The sequence below is a fragment of the Bos indicus genome, chromosome X, assembly GCF_029378745.1.
Source record: "Bos indicus isolate NIAB-ARS_2022 breed Sahiwal x Tharparkar chromosome X, NIAB-ARS_B.indTharparkar_mat_pri_1.0, whole genome shotgun sequence".
In the NCBI taxonomy this organism is placed as follows: domain Eukaryota; kingdom Metazoa; phylum Chordata; class Mammalia; order Artiodactyla; family Bovidae; genus Bos; species Bos indicus.
In genome coordinates, this window is record NC_091789.1 from 53,383,760 (window position 1) to 53,401,159 (window position 17,400).

General features: G+C 43.5%; 1 protein-coding gene across 2 annotated transcripts in view; it reads right to left on the reverse strand.

Annotated features, from left to right (window-relative positions):
• DRP2 (dystrophin related protein 2) overlaps positions 1 to 17,400 on the reverse strand; it is a 46,619-nt gene that overhangs the window by 25,728 nt on the left and 3,491 nt on the right. The window contains exons 2-4 of one of the 2 annotated variants that reach the window (XM_019956371.2): positions 7,323 to 7,502; positions 2,391 to 2,554; positions 483 to 639 (exon numbers count right to left, since the gene is read on the reverse strand). In XM_019956371.2, coding sequence (XP_019811930.2) covers positions 483 to 639; positions 2,391 to 2,554; positions 7,323 to 7,439 — 438 coding nt within the window. In that variant the 5' untranslated portion in view covers positions 7,440 to 7,502. Of the gene's footprint in view, positions 1 to 482; positions 640 to 2,390; positions 2,555 to 4,027; positions 4,161 to 7,322; positions 7,503 to 17,400 lie in introns of those variants that run through there. The other variant, XM_070785412.1, reaches the window with a different exon arrangement.

Consider the following 17,400-nt stretch of genomic DNA (forward strand, 5'->3'; position numbering starts at 1 on the left):
ATATGTCACAGAAATCTTGGAAATTTCAGAAAAGGATGAAAAGAACAAAATTAAAAAGAACTAATTTCATCACCTGGAGTTACCCATTGTGAAGATTTTGATAGTTCCTTTTTATGTGTGTATACACACATACACATCTACACATCTATATTGATTTTTATACAATTGAGATCTACCTATAAACAGTTCTGTATCATGTGTTTTTTTCACTGAATATTATTTTATGTTCATTTCATTTCCCATGTCCTCATTAAAAATCAGGGAAGCATTTTAAGGGAGGCCAATATTGGATGGGATGTAAAAAGGGGGGAGATTTGACTTATTCTCTGGAGTGCCATCCACAGACCAGCAGGACTGCATACAGCTTCCAGTGACTTTAAGCATCTAAGCAGAGTCTGAGCATCCGTCTGTCAGGGCATTGCAGAAGACATCCCTTCCCAACCGAGAGACTACACACCACAGCCTCTGTAACTCTAACCTACCGCGTGTGTCTCCTTCTCCTGTTGCACCAGGACCACATCCCCTTGTAGGGGCAGCTGAGCTGACAATTCCTCATCCTTTTGGCTGAGCCAGTCAATTATCTCTTGGAGAGGGAGCTGAAGCTTTCCACTGTGGTCTGAGAAGGCCTCTAGCCGGGCACTGCACACAATGGTAAGACCAGTGATTTTCAGTCCTCTTGTTAAGCGGCAAAACATTTTTCCCCAGCAGATATGTAAGTGGAATCTTACTATATAAACAGATGAAAGAGGTGCTGCTCTGGTTGAAGTGGGAGAAGGCCCAGAACCCAGCCTCTGACCCACCCTCAGAGCCTCCCAAGACACTTCCCCATAGAGCACAGTACCAAAACATTTGGTGGACTTCAGTTCATTCAGTTGTGCACCCAGAATCAGGCTGTGAAGGGTGGTGAAGTAAGCAAGAGCGTTAGTGGAGACACTGTCGTGTTGCCCTCTTGTCCTGGAGGAACTCAAGTCATGCCAAACTGTTCATCCTCAGAGGCTTCCCAGAGGCTGCCTTCTGAGCAGGAGCGATGCAGTGGGTGGAAAGGGTGTGCCAGGTGGCTGAGTGTGGGCACACATGTGTGTGAGGTTGCATACAAATACAAGCAGCCCAGGGGTCCCAAAGGATGAGGGCAAAATAGGCTAGAAGCTTGACATACAGAAGGAGGAAAACATGTGCAGCATAATCATCTCTGTCTGCCTTCCCCTCTCCCCACGAATGAGCCGTGAACTGAAGTCCAAGTGGTAGGAAGCCAGAGGCCAGTCCAGGCTGTGTGCAGCCATTGAACCCATTCCCCTTAGATGACTGGTAACTGGTTATTCCATCCCTACCTCTTCGGCCAAGGCTTTTACATAAATTTTTGCTTCTACTAATTCTCAGAGCAACCTTGAGAGGTAGCCACTGGTGTTGACCAGAGAAGTTAAGTAATTTTACCAAGGTCAGACAGTAAAGTCACTGGATTTAAACTCAGGGTTGTCTGATTTCAGAGCTTGCATTCCTTCAACTTCTGTACACTCCTCATCTCCACTAGAACCCACCAGAAGCCAGGAGTTTGGTCTTTGATGACAGAGAGTAGAGAGGAAAAGTGTATGTTTGGTGTGGGGTAGTGGGAGGGGAGTTATAGAGAAGGGTAGAGGAAAGAGGGACAACTGAGTTACTGATTTGCTGTTAGTTTAGGGAGGCATGGGTGGGGGATAAGCAGTGGATGGGAAGAGAAGGCTAACAACCACTACAATTATCCTGCAATTAAAATAAATAAATAAAATTTTTTAAAAGATGTGAAAAAGCAGATGAGAGCTACTAAGATAGAAGACAGTTATGAGAGGAAGGCGGGCAGTAATCAAATCCTCCATTTATACATCAGCGCTTTTAAGTGCAGAAAGTGTTTTCATATCTCATTTGAGTCCTCATAACAACACTGGGAAATAGAACAAGCATTATTCCTCTACTCGTTTTGTTGTTGTTGTTTAAAAAATCCAAACAAGTGGAAGCCAACATTCAGGGATTACTGAAACCAATTTTCCAAGGTGACACAGCTGACTGAGGCTCGGGATGGGAGGGGAGTTTGGGGGAGAATGGATATATGTATATGTATGGCTGAGTCCCTTCGCTATTCACTTGAAACTACCACAGTATTGTTAATTGGCTATAACCCAAAACAAAATGTTTTTGGTGTTAAAAAATAAATAAAAATAAAGGAAAAAGACCAAGACTCAAATCCAAGTCTCCTGATTTCTGACCCAGGGTTCTTCCCCCAGCACCAGAGCATGAAAAGGAGGAAAAACAGAGGATGAAGTTGACAAGAAGGCTGAGAAGAGGGTGACGAGCAAGAGGAGCCCAACATCATCCCCACCAATGCCCCAAAGCCCCTGTTTTGAGGCTCCAGGCCTTACCGGAGATTGTGAGATTTCTTTTTGATTTCATTCCAACACAGATTCATGGCTGGTGGTTCCAGGGTTCTGGCGGCAACAACAGACCCGTTGAATAGCTTTGGACTTAGGCAGGGTACCCCAGCACCATTGTGAGGAGGCGCAGGGGTGGCGGCAGCAGCTCTAACCTGTACAGAAACACAGACACCTCTACAATCCCTGGAGTGTGCCACACCCTGGTCTGTGCCAAGCCAAGCATAGGACAAGTGTGAACGGGGCAGGGGGGTATGGGGGTGGGGAGGGGAGAAGGGGCTGGTTCTAGGATGTGTTTGAGTGGTTGAGAGAAAGAAAGACTCTGCGGTTCTGTTCATGGCAAGGTCCTCTCTTAGTGCTGTGCTGTGCTCAGTTATATCCAACTCTTTGTGACCCCATGGACTGTAGCCCACACACATGGGCTTAACACATATGTTAAGCACTTTGAGCTGTGCTTTTAATGGGAAGATTGGTTTCCCAACTTGCCTGGCGAGTCTTGTGTGAGAAAGATGTATGGTTTAGGGGTAAGGAGAGACTAGAAGAAGCTCAGCCACCAGCAGGGCCATTTTCCTTCCACAGGAGGGGAGCAGGTAGACAGGCAGGCATGCAGGTGGGTTTTCCCAGGCTGAGATTTCCTCTCCACACTCCCCTGTCCTTCACTCCCTTCTGCTTCTGCCTGAGCATGTCTTGAACTGCGAGGGAGACAGCTAACTCCTGAAGGGCTACTTGGCACAACCCCCATTCCCCCAAACCCCATAATACCCTACAGGGTGAGCAAGTGATGGGAGCCTCTTAGCTGTCGACTCTTGTCAGAGTTCTTTGGAGATCAGGACCCCGAATGCTGCCTTAGCCTTTTCTCAACCCATTGAAGATGAGCAGTGCTCTTTAGGACTCTCCTGACTGTGGTGGGAAATACGAGTGGTGAAGAGGGAGAAGGGGGCACCAAGGCCCCCTTGGAAGTAGGACATCTACTACAGATAGCTCTCTCTCTCTCTCGGTCTCTCTCTCTGAATTTGTGGGACAGCCCTTCAGCTTTCTTTTCTAGAAGGCTGGGTAAACTCTGGAACACTGAACTATGAGCCTACGGCTTACCTTGAATGCCATGGTTGCCAGTGTTTGGGCAATTTGAACTTAATTAACTTAACACAAATACTTCCAGGATCTCATCTGGGCAGTAGTGCTGGCAGAATTTGTCATAGTAAGAGTGATAATCATAGGAATCAGCAGTTAAACATAATCAACCTGTACTAAGAGACGGCTTCTTTAGTACTAGTGCTAAAGAATCCACCTCCCAGTGTAGGAGACAAAGGAGATGCAGGTTCGATCCCTGGGTTGGGAAGATCCCCTGAAGAAGGGTATGACAACCCACTCCAACATTCTTTCCTGGAGAATCCCCATGGACAGAGGAGCCTGGCGGGCTGTAGTCCATGGGTCGAAAAGAGCTGGACATGACTGAGTGACTCAGCACACATGAATCTATAGAATAAAGAATATTCAAGATTTAAAAAAAAAAAAAAAAAAACTCCCACAGCTCACAGCCATACACAGAAGGAGAAGTGGGAGAACAGCCAAGCTCCAGGGCACAGCTCTAGAGTCAGTTGCTCTGCATTCCCATGAGTGGACCCTACCTGTGCCGCCTGGGGACCCGCTTGCAGGATTGGGCAGCCCCATGATGCTCCTCCGAATGAACCCAGACTCAGCGCTTGGTGAGCTGCAGGCAGAGTCCAGACAGCCTCTGAGCAGACTCCCTAAGGGAGGGCGAGCAGAGCTGAGCCAGGCCAGGAGGCGGGATCTGTCACCCTGTTTGTTTACTGACCCCCCAGGAATCCAGAGGGGGCGGCTATGTCAGGATTGGGGACAGTGAATCAGGGCTTTGTCCCTGGGAATTCCGGCTCGCTCCCAACTGGGCCCGCCACACCGGGGCCAGGAGGGCCCTCCCAGGCTGGCAAGGATGGTGAGAGTGGGATTGGGCATTCCATGGTGCTGAGGAGGGGTGCGCAGAGGGGAGCTTCTGTTGATTTATGTTCCCTTTGCCTGGAAGACACAAAGAACTCACTCTGCCTCTAGTTCCCTCTCCCCTACCCTGAGGTGGAGGAAAAGATCAGATCATTTTGGTGACAAACCTTTGGTAAGCAGTTTCACCAAGGCCTAGAAGGACAATGAGCTTGAGGATCAGCCTTGTCCTTTAGCATATAAGCATCCTCAGAGACAGTGAGGGATGTATGCAAGGACAGAGCCGTGGGATGGTGAGCAGGAGAAGACTGACTCAAGCCAGCAGTGAAAATGAGGGGGGGCTCTGTCCTGCCTTTGGGAAGAAAGGACAGAGAGCCTTGTCCCCACAGACCTCCCCCTGCACTCTAAGGCCAGGGGGAAACACATGGTCTCTGGGCATGTGCCCTGGACTTCCGCAGGGTTGGGGAGGGCAAGAGGGAACCCAGGAGCTTGGTGCATGGAGCCTCCTGTACCCTGCCTCTGCCGTCCTAGGCTACTGGCCTGAGGGGCGCTTCTGAAGGTGGCCGCTCCTTTTCCAGAAGACTTGCCTGGGGAAAGGTTAACATTCCCAAGCTGACCCCCACCCCCCGCCCCAGCACTGAGGGAAAACACTTCGTTTCGACCAAAAAGGGTTCTGTTCCCATCCTCATTTATCTCCCACAGAGTCTTCTGGGCTTTCCACAGTTCCACATTGTTTCCATGCTGAGGCCCACCTACAGGAATAGTTAGAGCAGCTGCCTGAGCCTTTCTTGGGGTCCAGGGTGGGGCCATGTGGGGTGGATGGCAGAATGGCAGGGGACAGCAGGCAAAGAGCAGGGAGCAGCTCTAGCTCCGGGTCGCAGCTTGGTTTATGCTGGGGTAATTGGTTGGTTCCAAGCCATCCTCACAGAGTTCCCTGGGCTGGGAATGCCCTAAAGTTAGAAATGGCCTCTTGTGATCCAGCCACAATGAAATTGTCATGGTTTGATGGAAGCACCCATGATGAACTGGGCTCCACCCATGTTAGCCTTTCAGTCCCTCCAGCCTTCTTAGTTTCTTAAATGTGAAAAGTGTGAAAGTGTTAATCACTCAGTCATGTCTGACTCTTTTGTGACCCCATGGACTGTAGTCCACCAGGCTCCTCTGTCCATGGAATTCTCCAGGCAAGAATACTGAAGTGGGTTGTCATTTTCTTCTCCAGGGGATCTTCCTGACCCAGGGATCAAACCCTGGTCTCCTGCATTGAGGGCAGATTCTTTACCATCTGAGCCACCAGGGAAGCCCGAGTTTCCTAAACGCCACCCCCCAGTTTGGCTTCCTTAATAGACTCCCTCACCCTGTTCTCCCCTCGGAGTTCCCCCTACGAATCACAGTCCCCTGTAGCAGAGCCAGGCCCTCAAGCAAATGATGACTAATCCTTGATTTCTTTCCCTATCAATAGCCTTCTACTTCTGTTTTTGTGCCCAAGATGTTTGGTCTCCCCGCTCCCCATAGGACTTTCTCCTCATCTCTTGAAACTTTAAGACAAAGTCAGAGCTGTAGAGAAAGAAGAGAAGAAACTCGACGGTAACCGAGAGAACTTGATGTCACCATTCTCTGTCACAAAATTAAGCCCTCATGTCCCACTGCCTAGGTAGTGAAGCTTGCAGGGAGTGGGCAACGAGCAGGACAAGCCTTCTGGAAGGACTCACGGTTTTCAATCCCTCGACCCTCTGAAAGTCCCACTGTAGGGAAGGGATAAGTTTGCTGGGGGACTCTTAGCTGACACTGGCTTTGAAAATATGTTACAAGCAGTGAATTCTCTATGGTTAGATGTGTCAAAACAGCTTGGGAGGCCTGGAGCTTATGACTGTCTGGACCTTCATTGTCTCTCATTCTCTGCCTACATGGGCTCCCCAGTACCTACATTCTCCATCCCTGCCACCTTGGTATCTCTCTTCCTCCACCATATACATTCAGTGGCTGTTCACACCACCCATAGTGACCCAGCATCACAGCCCATCTGCGAGATCCTAAGAACCATAGTACTTTCACACACTCCCATAGCCTCTGAACCCCAAAGCATTATGTGTACTAAGTTGCTTCAGTCATGTCTGACTTTTTGCCACCCCATGGACTGTAGCCCACCAGGCTCCTCTGTCCGTGGAATTCTCTAGGCAAGACTATTAGAGCACGTAGCCATTTCCTTCTCCAGGTGATCTTCCCCACCCAGGGATTGAACCTGAGTCTCTTGTGTCTCCTGCACTGGCAGGTGGGTTTTCTACTACTGAGCCACCTGGGAAGGTTAAGCATTATAGGGCAAGCCAAAATATGCTTAGACGTCTCCCTTGTCTAGTCAACTTTCCCTTGGACTTCCCTCATTGCCAGAAAAGTGGGTTGCCCTCTGGGATTACTGCCTCTCACACACCCTCTGCCCACCTGGCACCACACACAGGCTGGCACACTCAGCCCCACCACTCCAGTCGTAGGGGAGGAGAGAGAAAGGACAGGCCAGTAGGAAGCTCAGGAGATCCTTAGTGGGGTTAACCCAGGAACTGTGAGTAGGATCAGGGACTTGAGAGGAAGAGCCAATGGAGGGAGAGGAGATATTCTGCAGGTACAGAATATGAGGAAACCACAGAGAAGTCAAGGCAATGGAAGGTCCTGCCTTGTCCTAGGCTATGCCCTAAAGGAGCACACTCTTCCGGGACTTCCCCTGGAAGCTTAAATGAAACCAGCCACCTTAACCATTGTGGGCTCTTTGGCTTGTCCAGATCAACACACTTCCTTTGCCCCATAAAAGGCCTCATGAATGACAGGGATGGGCCAGAGGAGGCCTCGTTCTGTGCAAGGGGTTTCATGTGTATGAAGACTACCCTTGAGCCTTAAGAAGCATGGATACCCACAAGAACACACACAGATCCTACGTCCACCCTCTCTCCACGGTTCTGTCTTTTGCCATGAGCCTCTTACCTGAGGCTGGGGGCAGGTGCTTCGGAGGCTGCGGCTATGATGGAAATTGTCAGCTTCCCGCCACTTATGACATCGTGGGAGGGTGTAAGGGCATCCCTGCATGACCATAGGTTGCATCAGAACCGAGGCTCATGGGGGTGGGTGGGGACAGGCAGTACGTCAACTGTTGAGCATAAGCACCTGGAAGAGTAACAAGGACAGATTTAGAGTCAAAATATAGAAAAGGCTTGTAAATGCATCACTTACCCAGGGGTGCCTTGACCAGTTATGTCAATAAGTATTCAAAGATTACTGACCTATCCAATAGTTTTTCCCAGGCCATAAAAGACTTGAGTTAATAATTGATCAAGGAAGTATCTATTGTTTCTCTATTGTGCTTTGTGCTAGACACAAAAAGATGATATGCTGTCTGAGATCTCATTGCATGGGGATAAAGTGTGGGAGATGGAGGGGGACAGTTGTGTAAGCTGATTGTTGTTTAGTCGATATGTCTGGCTCTTTTGTGACCCCATGGACTGCAGAGTGTCAGGATCCTCTGTCCATGGAATTCTCCAGGCAAGAATACTAGAGTGGTTTACCATTTCCTTCTTCAGGGGATCTTCCTGACCCAGGGGTTGAATCTGTATCTCCTGCATTGGCCAGCAAACTGTTTACCACTGAGCTAACAGGGAAGCCCATGTAAGCTGATAATGATAATAAAATACTTATGCAGCAGATGCTACAAATGAGGTTTCACCAGAAGGTTAGGGGAGCAAAGAATATGGAATAATTAACTCTATCTGAGCATATGCAGAGATTTCAGACAGATTGCATTTGAGATGAGTCTTGAAGGGTGAGTAGATATTTGCCTATGCAGAGAAGGGGATAAAGGGAAAAGTGCATTCCTAGCAGAGGGAGCCACCTGTGCAAAGGTGGATGTCACCCAAAAAAGCACAGCATGCTCAGAGAACAGTAAGTTCAGTATGGCTGGAGTTTGGGAGATGAAAAGACGTGGTGAGGAGTTCACATACAGAGAGAACAGACATGGGGAAAATCAAGCCATAAAGTGTTACTGCATTAATGGCAGAAGTATTTATGGGATGGAGTGAAGGGATGGATGAAGTGAGCCCTACCTGGTCATGTCAGGAAGTCTCCCTAGAGGAAATATTCTTGAGGTGAGTCATGAAACAGAAATTGGATTGCCATTAGACAGAGAAGATAAAACAAAAAAGGAACATTCCAAACAGCAGAAAATCAAATGTATGGTGCAGATCAGAGTACAGGTAGGTGCCTTGTCGGGGAGTACCAGATGAGGCTGTGGCCAGATTGGGTCATGGCTTGAATGATAAGCAGAGGATTCTAGGCTTTATCTTATAGACAATATGGAGGTACTGAAGATTTTCAGCAGGGGAGTGACACAACCAGATTTGCATTTTCGTAGGAGCCCTCTGTCTACCTTGTGGAGTCAGTCTCCCAAAGGAAGAATCCATTTAGAAGCTGTCAAAACAGGCAGGCAATTGCAGGGAGGAGGGAGCAGAGAACGTGGCATTGAGATACATTGAAGAGGTAAAACACAGTGGATTCGGTGATCACTTGGATATGAAAAGTGAGAGAGGTGAAGGAGTTAAAGGCTTATAATTTGGGAACTGGATGAATAATGTTGCCTACAGCAGGAGGGGAAAACAGAAGAAGCAAATTTGGTGTGGTAGGGGAGTGAGGTCAGTGTTCTGTAGTAAGCTATTCTTGAGACATGTTCAGCTTTTGAAGTCAACAGCTAAGACAAGAATGAAAAAGTTAAATGTACCAAACCAATTGACAGTTTGGTGAATGTACACACGTCTGATTAGGATGGGTGGCTAAGACAATGCTTGCAGGTGATATAAGTGGTATCTTTTAGTGCTGGACAAAGATGTGCAAACTTTGATCCAATGGCAAGAAGTGAACATCTCTCTTTTTTTTAACTTTTTAATTTTTATTGGAGTATAGCTGATTAACAATATTGTGATAGTTTCAGATGGACAGTAGAGGGACTCAGCCATACATATACATGTATCCATTCTCTCCCAAACTCCCCTCCCATCCAGTCTGCCACATAACTTGGAGCAGAGTTCCCTATGCTCCACAGTAGGTCCTTGTTGGTTATCCATTTTAAATATAGCAGTGTGTACATATCCAAACTCCCAAACTATCCTTCCCCCATCCTTTTCCCTGGCAACTATAAGTTTGTTCTTGAAGTCTGTGAATCTGTTTCTGTTTTGTAAATAAGTTCATTTGTATTATGTCCTTTTAGATCCTACATATAAGTGATGATTCCTGATACTGCTGATTAAATAACCACCATTTTTAGTTTCTACTTCACTGGTTCCCAACATAAGGGCCCCTTCTTAAAGATAAAAAAAAAAATCTCACTTCACCCACTCACACCTACAAAGGAGCTGTACTTTTAGTACTTACAGAGTGAGAAAAACACTTATACATTTAAAGATCTGTGGACTCCTTGAACTAAGTTACCCTTCCCTCCTCCTCATGGGTCCATGGTCCAAAAACTGGGGACTATTACAGATCACACAAATGCAAGAACTTACGGTCTGAAGGACATTTTATTGTGATCAAAGTCCCTAGATATCACACAGCTACATAATTCCTCATCCCTAAAGAGATTACCCCAAAGAATGATTGAAAAGATGGCTCCTCTCTGATCCAACACCAATATAAAAGAATTAATACTTGCCACAACAACCAGAGAAAGCCCACACTCAGCAATGAAGATCCAGTGCAGCCAAGAAAAAATTAATTAAATTAAAAAATTAATCATTCAGATAAAAAATGAAGTATTGCTATGGACATATTCTAAGCATGAAGGCTACAAAAGTTTTGCTTTCAGACCTCTTTTTACATTAACATTTTTAATTTTTGCTGATTATATAAGCAATACCTGTTCTTTATAGAAAAATGGAAAATACAGAAAATCATAACTGAAAATAAAAATAACCTATACTACTACTATCCAGAGGTAGCCAGCCATTACTAACAGGTATGAGTCCTTACAGTAGTTTTTCTGTGAAAAATATATACTTGCACTTTGGAAGTATTGTCATATTATTTATATATTAATTTATATATTAAATAATATATTGTCATATTATTATATATAAATTATATAGTTATAATTTTATATCATGCTTTTTAAATTTGCCATTTATATCAGGATCAGTTTAAAATTTCATTAACTATTCCTCTAACATTTTAATGGTTGCAAAGGTTATAGAGTCCTGTGGTTGAGGCCATGGGCTTTGGCATCAGATAGACCTAGGGTCAAACCCACTCTATTCAACCTATTAGCAGTGTGGCCTGGGAGAAATTAACCTCTCTGAGCTTCAGGGCCCTCATCTGTAAAATGGGGATGACTGCCCTTGTAGTCTTGTTCTAATGATTAAAAATTAATAATGTATTTAAATAACTTAGCACAGTGTCTGGCAATAGTACACTATTCAATAAATGTTAGCTTTAATCATTGTTGTATAATATTCCACAGAATAGACAAAGCACAATTTAACAGTAAAACATGTCACACTGCAGTTTGTAGCCTTGTGCATATTTGTGATTCTTAAGATAATTTTCTAGAAGGGAGAGTTTCTGGATTAAAGGGCACGAACCAATTTCAGACTTGTATTAATAATGAAAGTGAAAGTCTCTCAGTTGTGTCCAACTCTTTGTGACCCATAGACTGTACAGTCCATGGAATTCTGCAGGCCAGAATACTGGAGTGGGTAGTCGTTCCCTTTTCCAGGGGATCTTTCCAACCCAGGGATCGAACCCAGGTCTCCCTCATTGCAGGCAGATTCTTTACCAACTGAGCTATCAGGGAAGCCCTGTATTAATAATACATCCTTCTAAATTGCCCTAACAAAAATTAGATCACTTTATACCACCCTCAACAATCTATGAGAAAGCCTGTTTCCCAGCACACTTGCCAACAGTGAGTATTCTTTTTTTTTTTTAATATCTTTTGCCAATTTTGTAAGTGAAGATGGCATCTTGAGAATTACTTTGTATTTCCTTAGTTACTTGAAATGCTTAACTTTTTCCTTACATTTTTAGTGGCCAGTTGTATTTCTTTTTTCATAAACTTTTTCTCTTTTGAGGTTCACCTCTGTACAGATTAAATTCCTTCCTTCATATTCTCCTCTACTGACTTGATATGAGTTTGATGCTTCACAAAATAACAAATCCATGTATCAGGGAATTCAGATTTTCTAATCCCAATGCCGGCAAAAAAGGAATAAATTCTTTCTCATCCTGGCATGACTATCCTCTGCTCTTTTCAGACTGTTCCATTGACTGTGACTTCAAGTCATTTCACCTCCTAGACCTTGATTTGCTAAAATGTTAATGGTTAACAGTTGCCACACATCAAAATGTTTGCTGTTTTAGTAGAACATACTTTTGTAGCCTGCTGTACTGTCTGTCTTTCTTGGTCCTCAAAGGACCCAACCAGAATTATGATTCCATCTGACAGATGAAGAAGCTGAGACCCAAGTGAACCTGGACCTCCTGACTTCTGGCCAGTGCTCTTTGTTCTACATAAAGATTCTTCTTTCTGCCTCTTTATTTATCTCCATTCTGTCCTAATTACCATCTGAACATATTGATTGTCTTTCTACTCCTCCTTTTTACTTGCTGAAGCTGTGAGGAATTAGAGATGAATCTGAATTGGTCCCCAAATGGCCAAGTGTAGAAAATAAGACATGTAAACAAAAAAAGTATCACTTAAGGGAGAAATGATTCATACCTTCTGCAGGACACAGACATCAAGTTATGAGAGGTCACAGAGCAGGAACTGTTCCTTTCAAGTTGAAGGGATTTAGGATGTATTTATGGAAGAGATGTTTTTGAGCTAAGGTGAGAGAGGAAGATTTGGATGTATGAAGTAGTATGGAGGATGCTTTTGGGGTAGAATTCATTCATCTGTGCTCTCCCCTAGGGATCCTGCTAGATAGCCAGCTGTGACTTTTTCCCACTAGGAATACTCTTTTCCTAATTCTCAAAACCATACACAGGCCCTTCCAGAAGGATTCAGTGGGAGACATTGTTTAACTTGGGCAGAGATAAAAGTTTTAAAAACATGTGGGGGAATACCAGGATTTTAGCATGAAAGCAAGATTGTGGGCTAGTAGAGGACAAAATTCATGCTCATTATTAATTTCTTTTTTTTTTCTAATTTTATTTTATTTTTAAATTTTACATAATTGTATTAGTTTTGCCAAATATCAAAATGAATCCGCCACAGGTATACACGTGTTCCCCATCCTGAACCCTCCTCCCTCCTCCCTCCCCATACCATCCCTCTGGGTCCTCCCGGTGCACTAGCCCCAAGCATCCAGTATCGTGCATCTATTCCACACATTTTTAAACACAGAGCCAGACACAGAGCAGGTACTCAGTGAATGTCTCCTGACTTGATTTTTTAAAATGGAAGTTTAGTTGGTTTACAATATTACATTAGTTTCAGGTATACAACATAGTAATTTAGTATTTTTATATATTATCCTGCACTTAAAGTCATTATCAACTAATGGCTATGTTCTTTGTGCTGTACAATATATCCTTGTTGATTATTTTATGCATAGACAAGTACTATGTGAAATCTAAAAAATAAAACAAACAAGTATATATAACAAAACTAAAACAGATTCCCCAGATTCACAGATATAGAAAATGCTAGTGGTTACCAGTGGGGAAAGGGAATCAGGAAGAGACACAAACTGACTTGATGTATTGAATTGAACTCCAATTAGGTGAGTGTACAGTCCCTCAATTTTGTAGGTACAAATTCCAGGGAACATGAAACGAAAGGCTTTGGATATACACATTTCTTGTGTTTGTGTGAAATGATGTATACAGAATGTTAGCATTTGAAGCAAGGCTCGAAATGAAAAAAACAAACTGCAAACGACCTAAATGTCCATTACTTGGGGATTTGTTAAATAAATAATGGTGTATGCATACAATGGAATTCTATATAGCTATTAAAACCAGAATTAAGAACTCTTTATGTGCCAATATAGAATGATCTCTTGAGGTAAAGTTTTAAGTAAAAAGAAAATAAAAAAGCGGTTAGTTTAATCTGTTTTATTTTATTTTATTTTATTTTATTTTGGCGGGGCCACCGCTCCGTCACCTCCGGCAGCTGTTCTCAGCTTTTCCTGCCACCTCCCTGCAGGGTCATTCTGGCCCCTAAACTCTATCAGTTTAATCTGTTTTAAAACAAAACATGTGCTTATATATACAATAAAATACCTTTGGAAATATACAAAAGAACCTGTTAACGTTGATTGCCTTTGGAGAAGGGAACCAAGTGGCTACTAAACAGAGATGGGAGAATTCCTTCCACTCTTTTGAAATCTTTTCCCTTATTTTCCCTCTTTTTAAAACTGAGAAATATAACTTACAAAAAGTACATAAAATATATGTGTAAAATATACTGAATTATTACAAAGCAAATCCCCATGTAATCACTGCTTGGGTCAAGAAATAGAATAATTCTTTACATCCAAAAAAGCCCTGTGTCTCGGGGACTTCCCTGGTGGTGCACTGGATAGGAGTCTGCCTGCCAATGCAGGGAACACAGGTTCGATCCCTGGTCTGGGAAGATTTCACATGCTGCAGAGCAACTAAGCCCACATGCCGCAACTACTGAGCTCGAGTGCCGCAACTACTGAAGCCCGCATACCTAGAGCCTCTGCTCTGTAGCAAGAGAAGCACTGCAAAAAGAAGCCCATGCACCACAACTAGAGAGTAGCCCCACTCACTGCAACTAGAGAAAGTCTGTGCAAAAGCAGCAAAGACCCCACGCAGCCAAACATAAAAATAAATAAATAAATACAATTAAAAATCCCTGTGTCACCAAGAGGAGATACAGTTTTTACTGAATATCCTTTTGTACCTTTGGAATTTTGAGGTGTGTGAATACATTAGCTATTTAACAGCTACTTTCTCCCTTCTTTCCCACCCCTCACCAAAGTGCCATAGACATCATCAACCGTTTTATGGAAAGGTTGATATAGCAGCTTTTCCATAGCCAAAAAGCAGTAACAGTTAAAATTTACTTTATTCTATGTTTTGCATATATTAACTAATCAGTCTACATACAGGAAGTCATGGAATCCTCAGGACAATCTTATGAAGTAGTTACTACTGCTGTCTATATTGTGCAGATAAGAACATGGAGGCACACAGCAATAAGTAGCTTGTTCAAAGTGATATTGTGACTATGAGGTAGGGAACTGGGATTTATATCCAGGCTGGAATACAAGTTCTTTACTGCTATACTCTTCTGCCTTTGTAAATTCTAGAACTCGGGCTCTGAGGCACTGTGGTCACCAACACTTAGCAAGTAGAGAAAATTCATGGCTCTGGGCCACCAGCTGGGAGCCCAAGGGCTGACTCAGACATGCCACTACCCAGGCAAAGACACAAGCAATTAAGAATGGACAGGATGCAGTGGGTCTGGGGTATCACCCAGCTGGCAAATCCTACAGACCATTTAAATGACCTTCCTAGGACATCTGGGAAGTAAAATTCTGGTCAACTCTCCCAGTCTGACCTCAGAGCTTCCCCAGTGCCTAAGAGCTAGGCAAATATTTTTTGAATGAATGAATAAACTCTTTCTACCTATAAACTGGGGAAGTTTAGGAACCTATCATACAGAAATATCTGCAGAAGTGGATGAGGGTATCTGCTGCAGTTTTGGTTGCAATAGCAAGACTGCAATCAACTCGGATGTCCATCAGCAAGGGACTAGTTAAGTGGACTGTGTCAGAGAGGTGGCACAGCCTGACAGTGAAGGGTGTGGGCTCTGAACCAGCACACTTGGGTTTGCATTCTGGCTCCTCGACCTATCAGCGCAGGTTTGGGCAAGATCCCTCACTTCATATTTCAGTCCCTGCATCTGTGAAACAAGAATAACAGAAAGACGTACTTCAAACCTTGTTGTAAGGACTTAGTTCATAGTTACCATCTAGCAAGCACTCAAATCTTTTCTCTTATTGCAGTCACTCATGCCATGAAGTGACAGGGGCTTCACTGATAGCTCAGTCAGTAAAGAATCTGCCTGCAGTGCAGGAGACCTGGGTTTGATCCCTGGGTCAGGAAGATCTCCTGGAGGAGGGCATGGCAACCCACTCCAGTATTCTTACCTAGAAAATCCCATGGACAAAGGAGCTTGGTAGGCTACAGTCCATGGGGTCAAAAGAGTCAGACACAACTTAGTGACTAAACCACCATGCCATGAAATATTATGTAGCTGTTAAAAAAGAAGGAGGTAGGTCTGTACCCACTGATTTGAACAGATGCCAAAGATATGTGTTTTAGGTTTTAAAACAGTTTCAAAGTGAATGTGTCTGGTATAACTTTAATTTTGTAAAAAAAAAAAAACAAAACACAAAAAATCCCTTCTTTCTGTGTATGCACAGAAAGAAAGCCTACTGCTGCTGCTGCTGCTAAGTCGCTTCAGTCGTATCCGACTCTGTGCGACCCCATAGACGGCAGCCCATCAGGCTTCCCCATCCCTGGGATTCTCCAGGCAAAAACACTGGAGTGGGTTGCCATTTCTTTCTCCAATGCATGAAAGTGAAAAGTGAAAGTGAAGTCGCTCAGTCGTGTCTGACTCTAGCGACCCCATGGACTGCAGCCCACCAGGCTTCTCCATCCATGGGATCTTCCAGGCAAAAGTACTGGAGTGGGGTGCCATTGCCTTCTCCAAGAAACCCTACAAGGATACACAAATTGTTCAGTGACATTTCTTCTGGAGAGTTGTATTAAGGGGACTCTCATGTTGATTTTATACACTTTGTAGGTTTGTGTGTATAAAGTTTTTTATAACAAGGATTTATTGTTCTTGGATGAAAATAAATAGGGAGGCTCAGGAAAGAACAAGGCAGTGAAAAGAAGACCCTTTTTTGTGAGTACAGATTCTTCTTTCCAATCCAAGGTGACACTGCATGACGGCTCTCCCTCTCACAGCACTGCCTTTCTACCTGACAGCATGGCACTAAGATATGAGACACATTTCATTCGTACCAAACCTTATTATGTGTTCCTAAAATAATTCCTGCAATGTAGCCAAAAACCAGGTTTCTGCTTCAGATGCTCTCAATGAATAAATCATGGGCCACAGATTGTCAAGCTGGTAGAGACCTTAGAGATTATCTAGGCCAACCCCCTCATTTACAAATGGAAACAATGAGATGTGTTTCTGAGAAGGTAGCTGTCAAGCAATTTCGAGAAAGAAAATTTCTTTTCCATTGGGAAAAAAGTCAGAGATGCATCCTTATGAGGAGAATTTTATTATAAAAACCAATTAATAAACAAACTTATGGTTACCAACAGGGAAAGGGGGGAGGGATAAATTAGGAACTTGGGATTAACATATACACACCTATATATAAAATAGATGGCCAACAAGGACCTACTTATAGCACAAGGAACTATACTCAGTATCCTATAATAAGCCATAATGGAAAAGAATATGAATACATATGTATATGTGTGTATATAACTAAATCACTATGCTATACACCTGAAACTAAAACAATATTGTCAATCAACTATACTCCAATTAAAAAAAGAAGAAAGAAAACCAAATGAAATAAAAGATATAGGAATTGGAAAGGAAAAAAGAAACAATTAATGCAACGTATCTGAAACTTTTATACACTGCTGGTGGGAGTATAAATTATTAACCATTTTGGAGAACAAACTGACAGTATCTCCCAAAAGTGAAGATTCTTATATCCTGTGACAGGACAACTCCCTTCTAAATATATACCCAATAGCAATAGTCAAATAAGAATATCTCCTCAGAAATGATCATAGTAGCCCTAATTGTGAGCCCAAAACTGGAAACAGCCTAAATGTCCATCAACTGCCGAATGGATAAATAAATCGTGGCATATTTCTTAAATGGAATGCTATATAATAGTGAAAAGTGAATGAACCAGAGCCACATGTCACAATGTGGATGAATTTCACAAATATAACATTGAATAGAAAAAAAAAAAAAACAAATTGAAGAAGGATACGTACCATTGATATACAT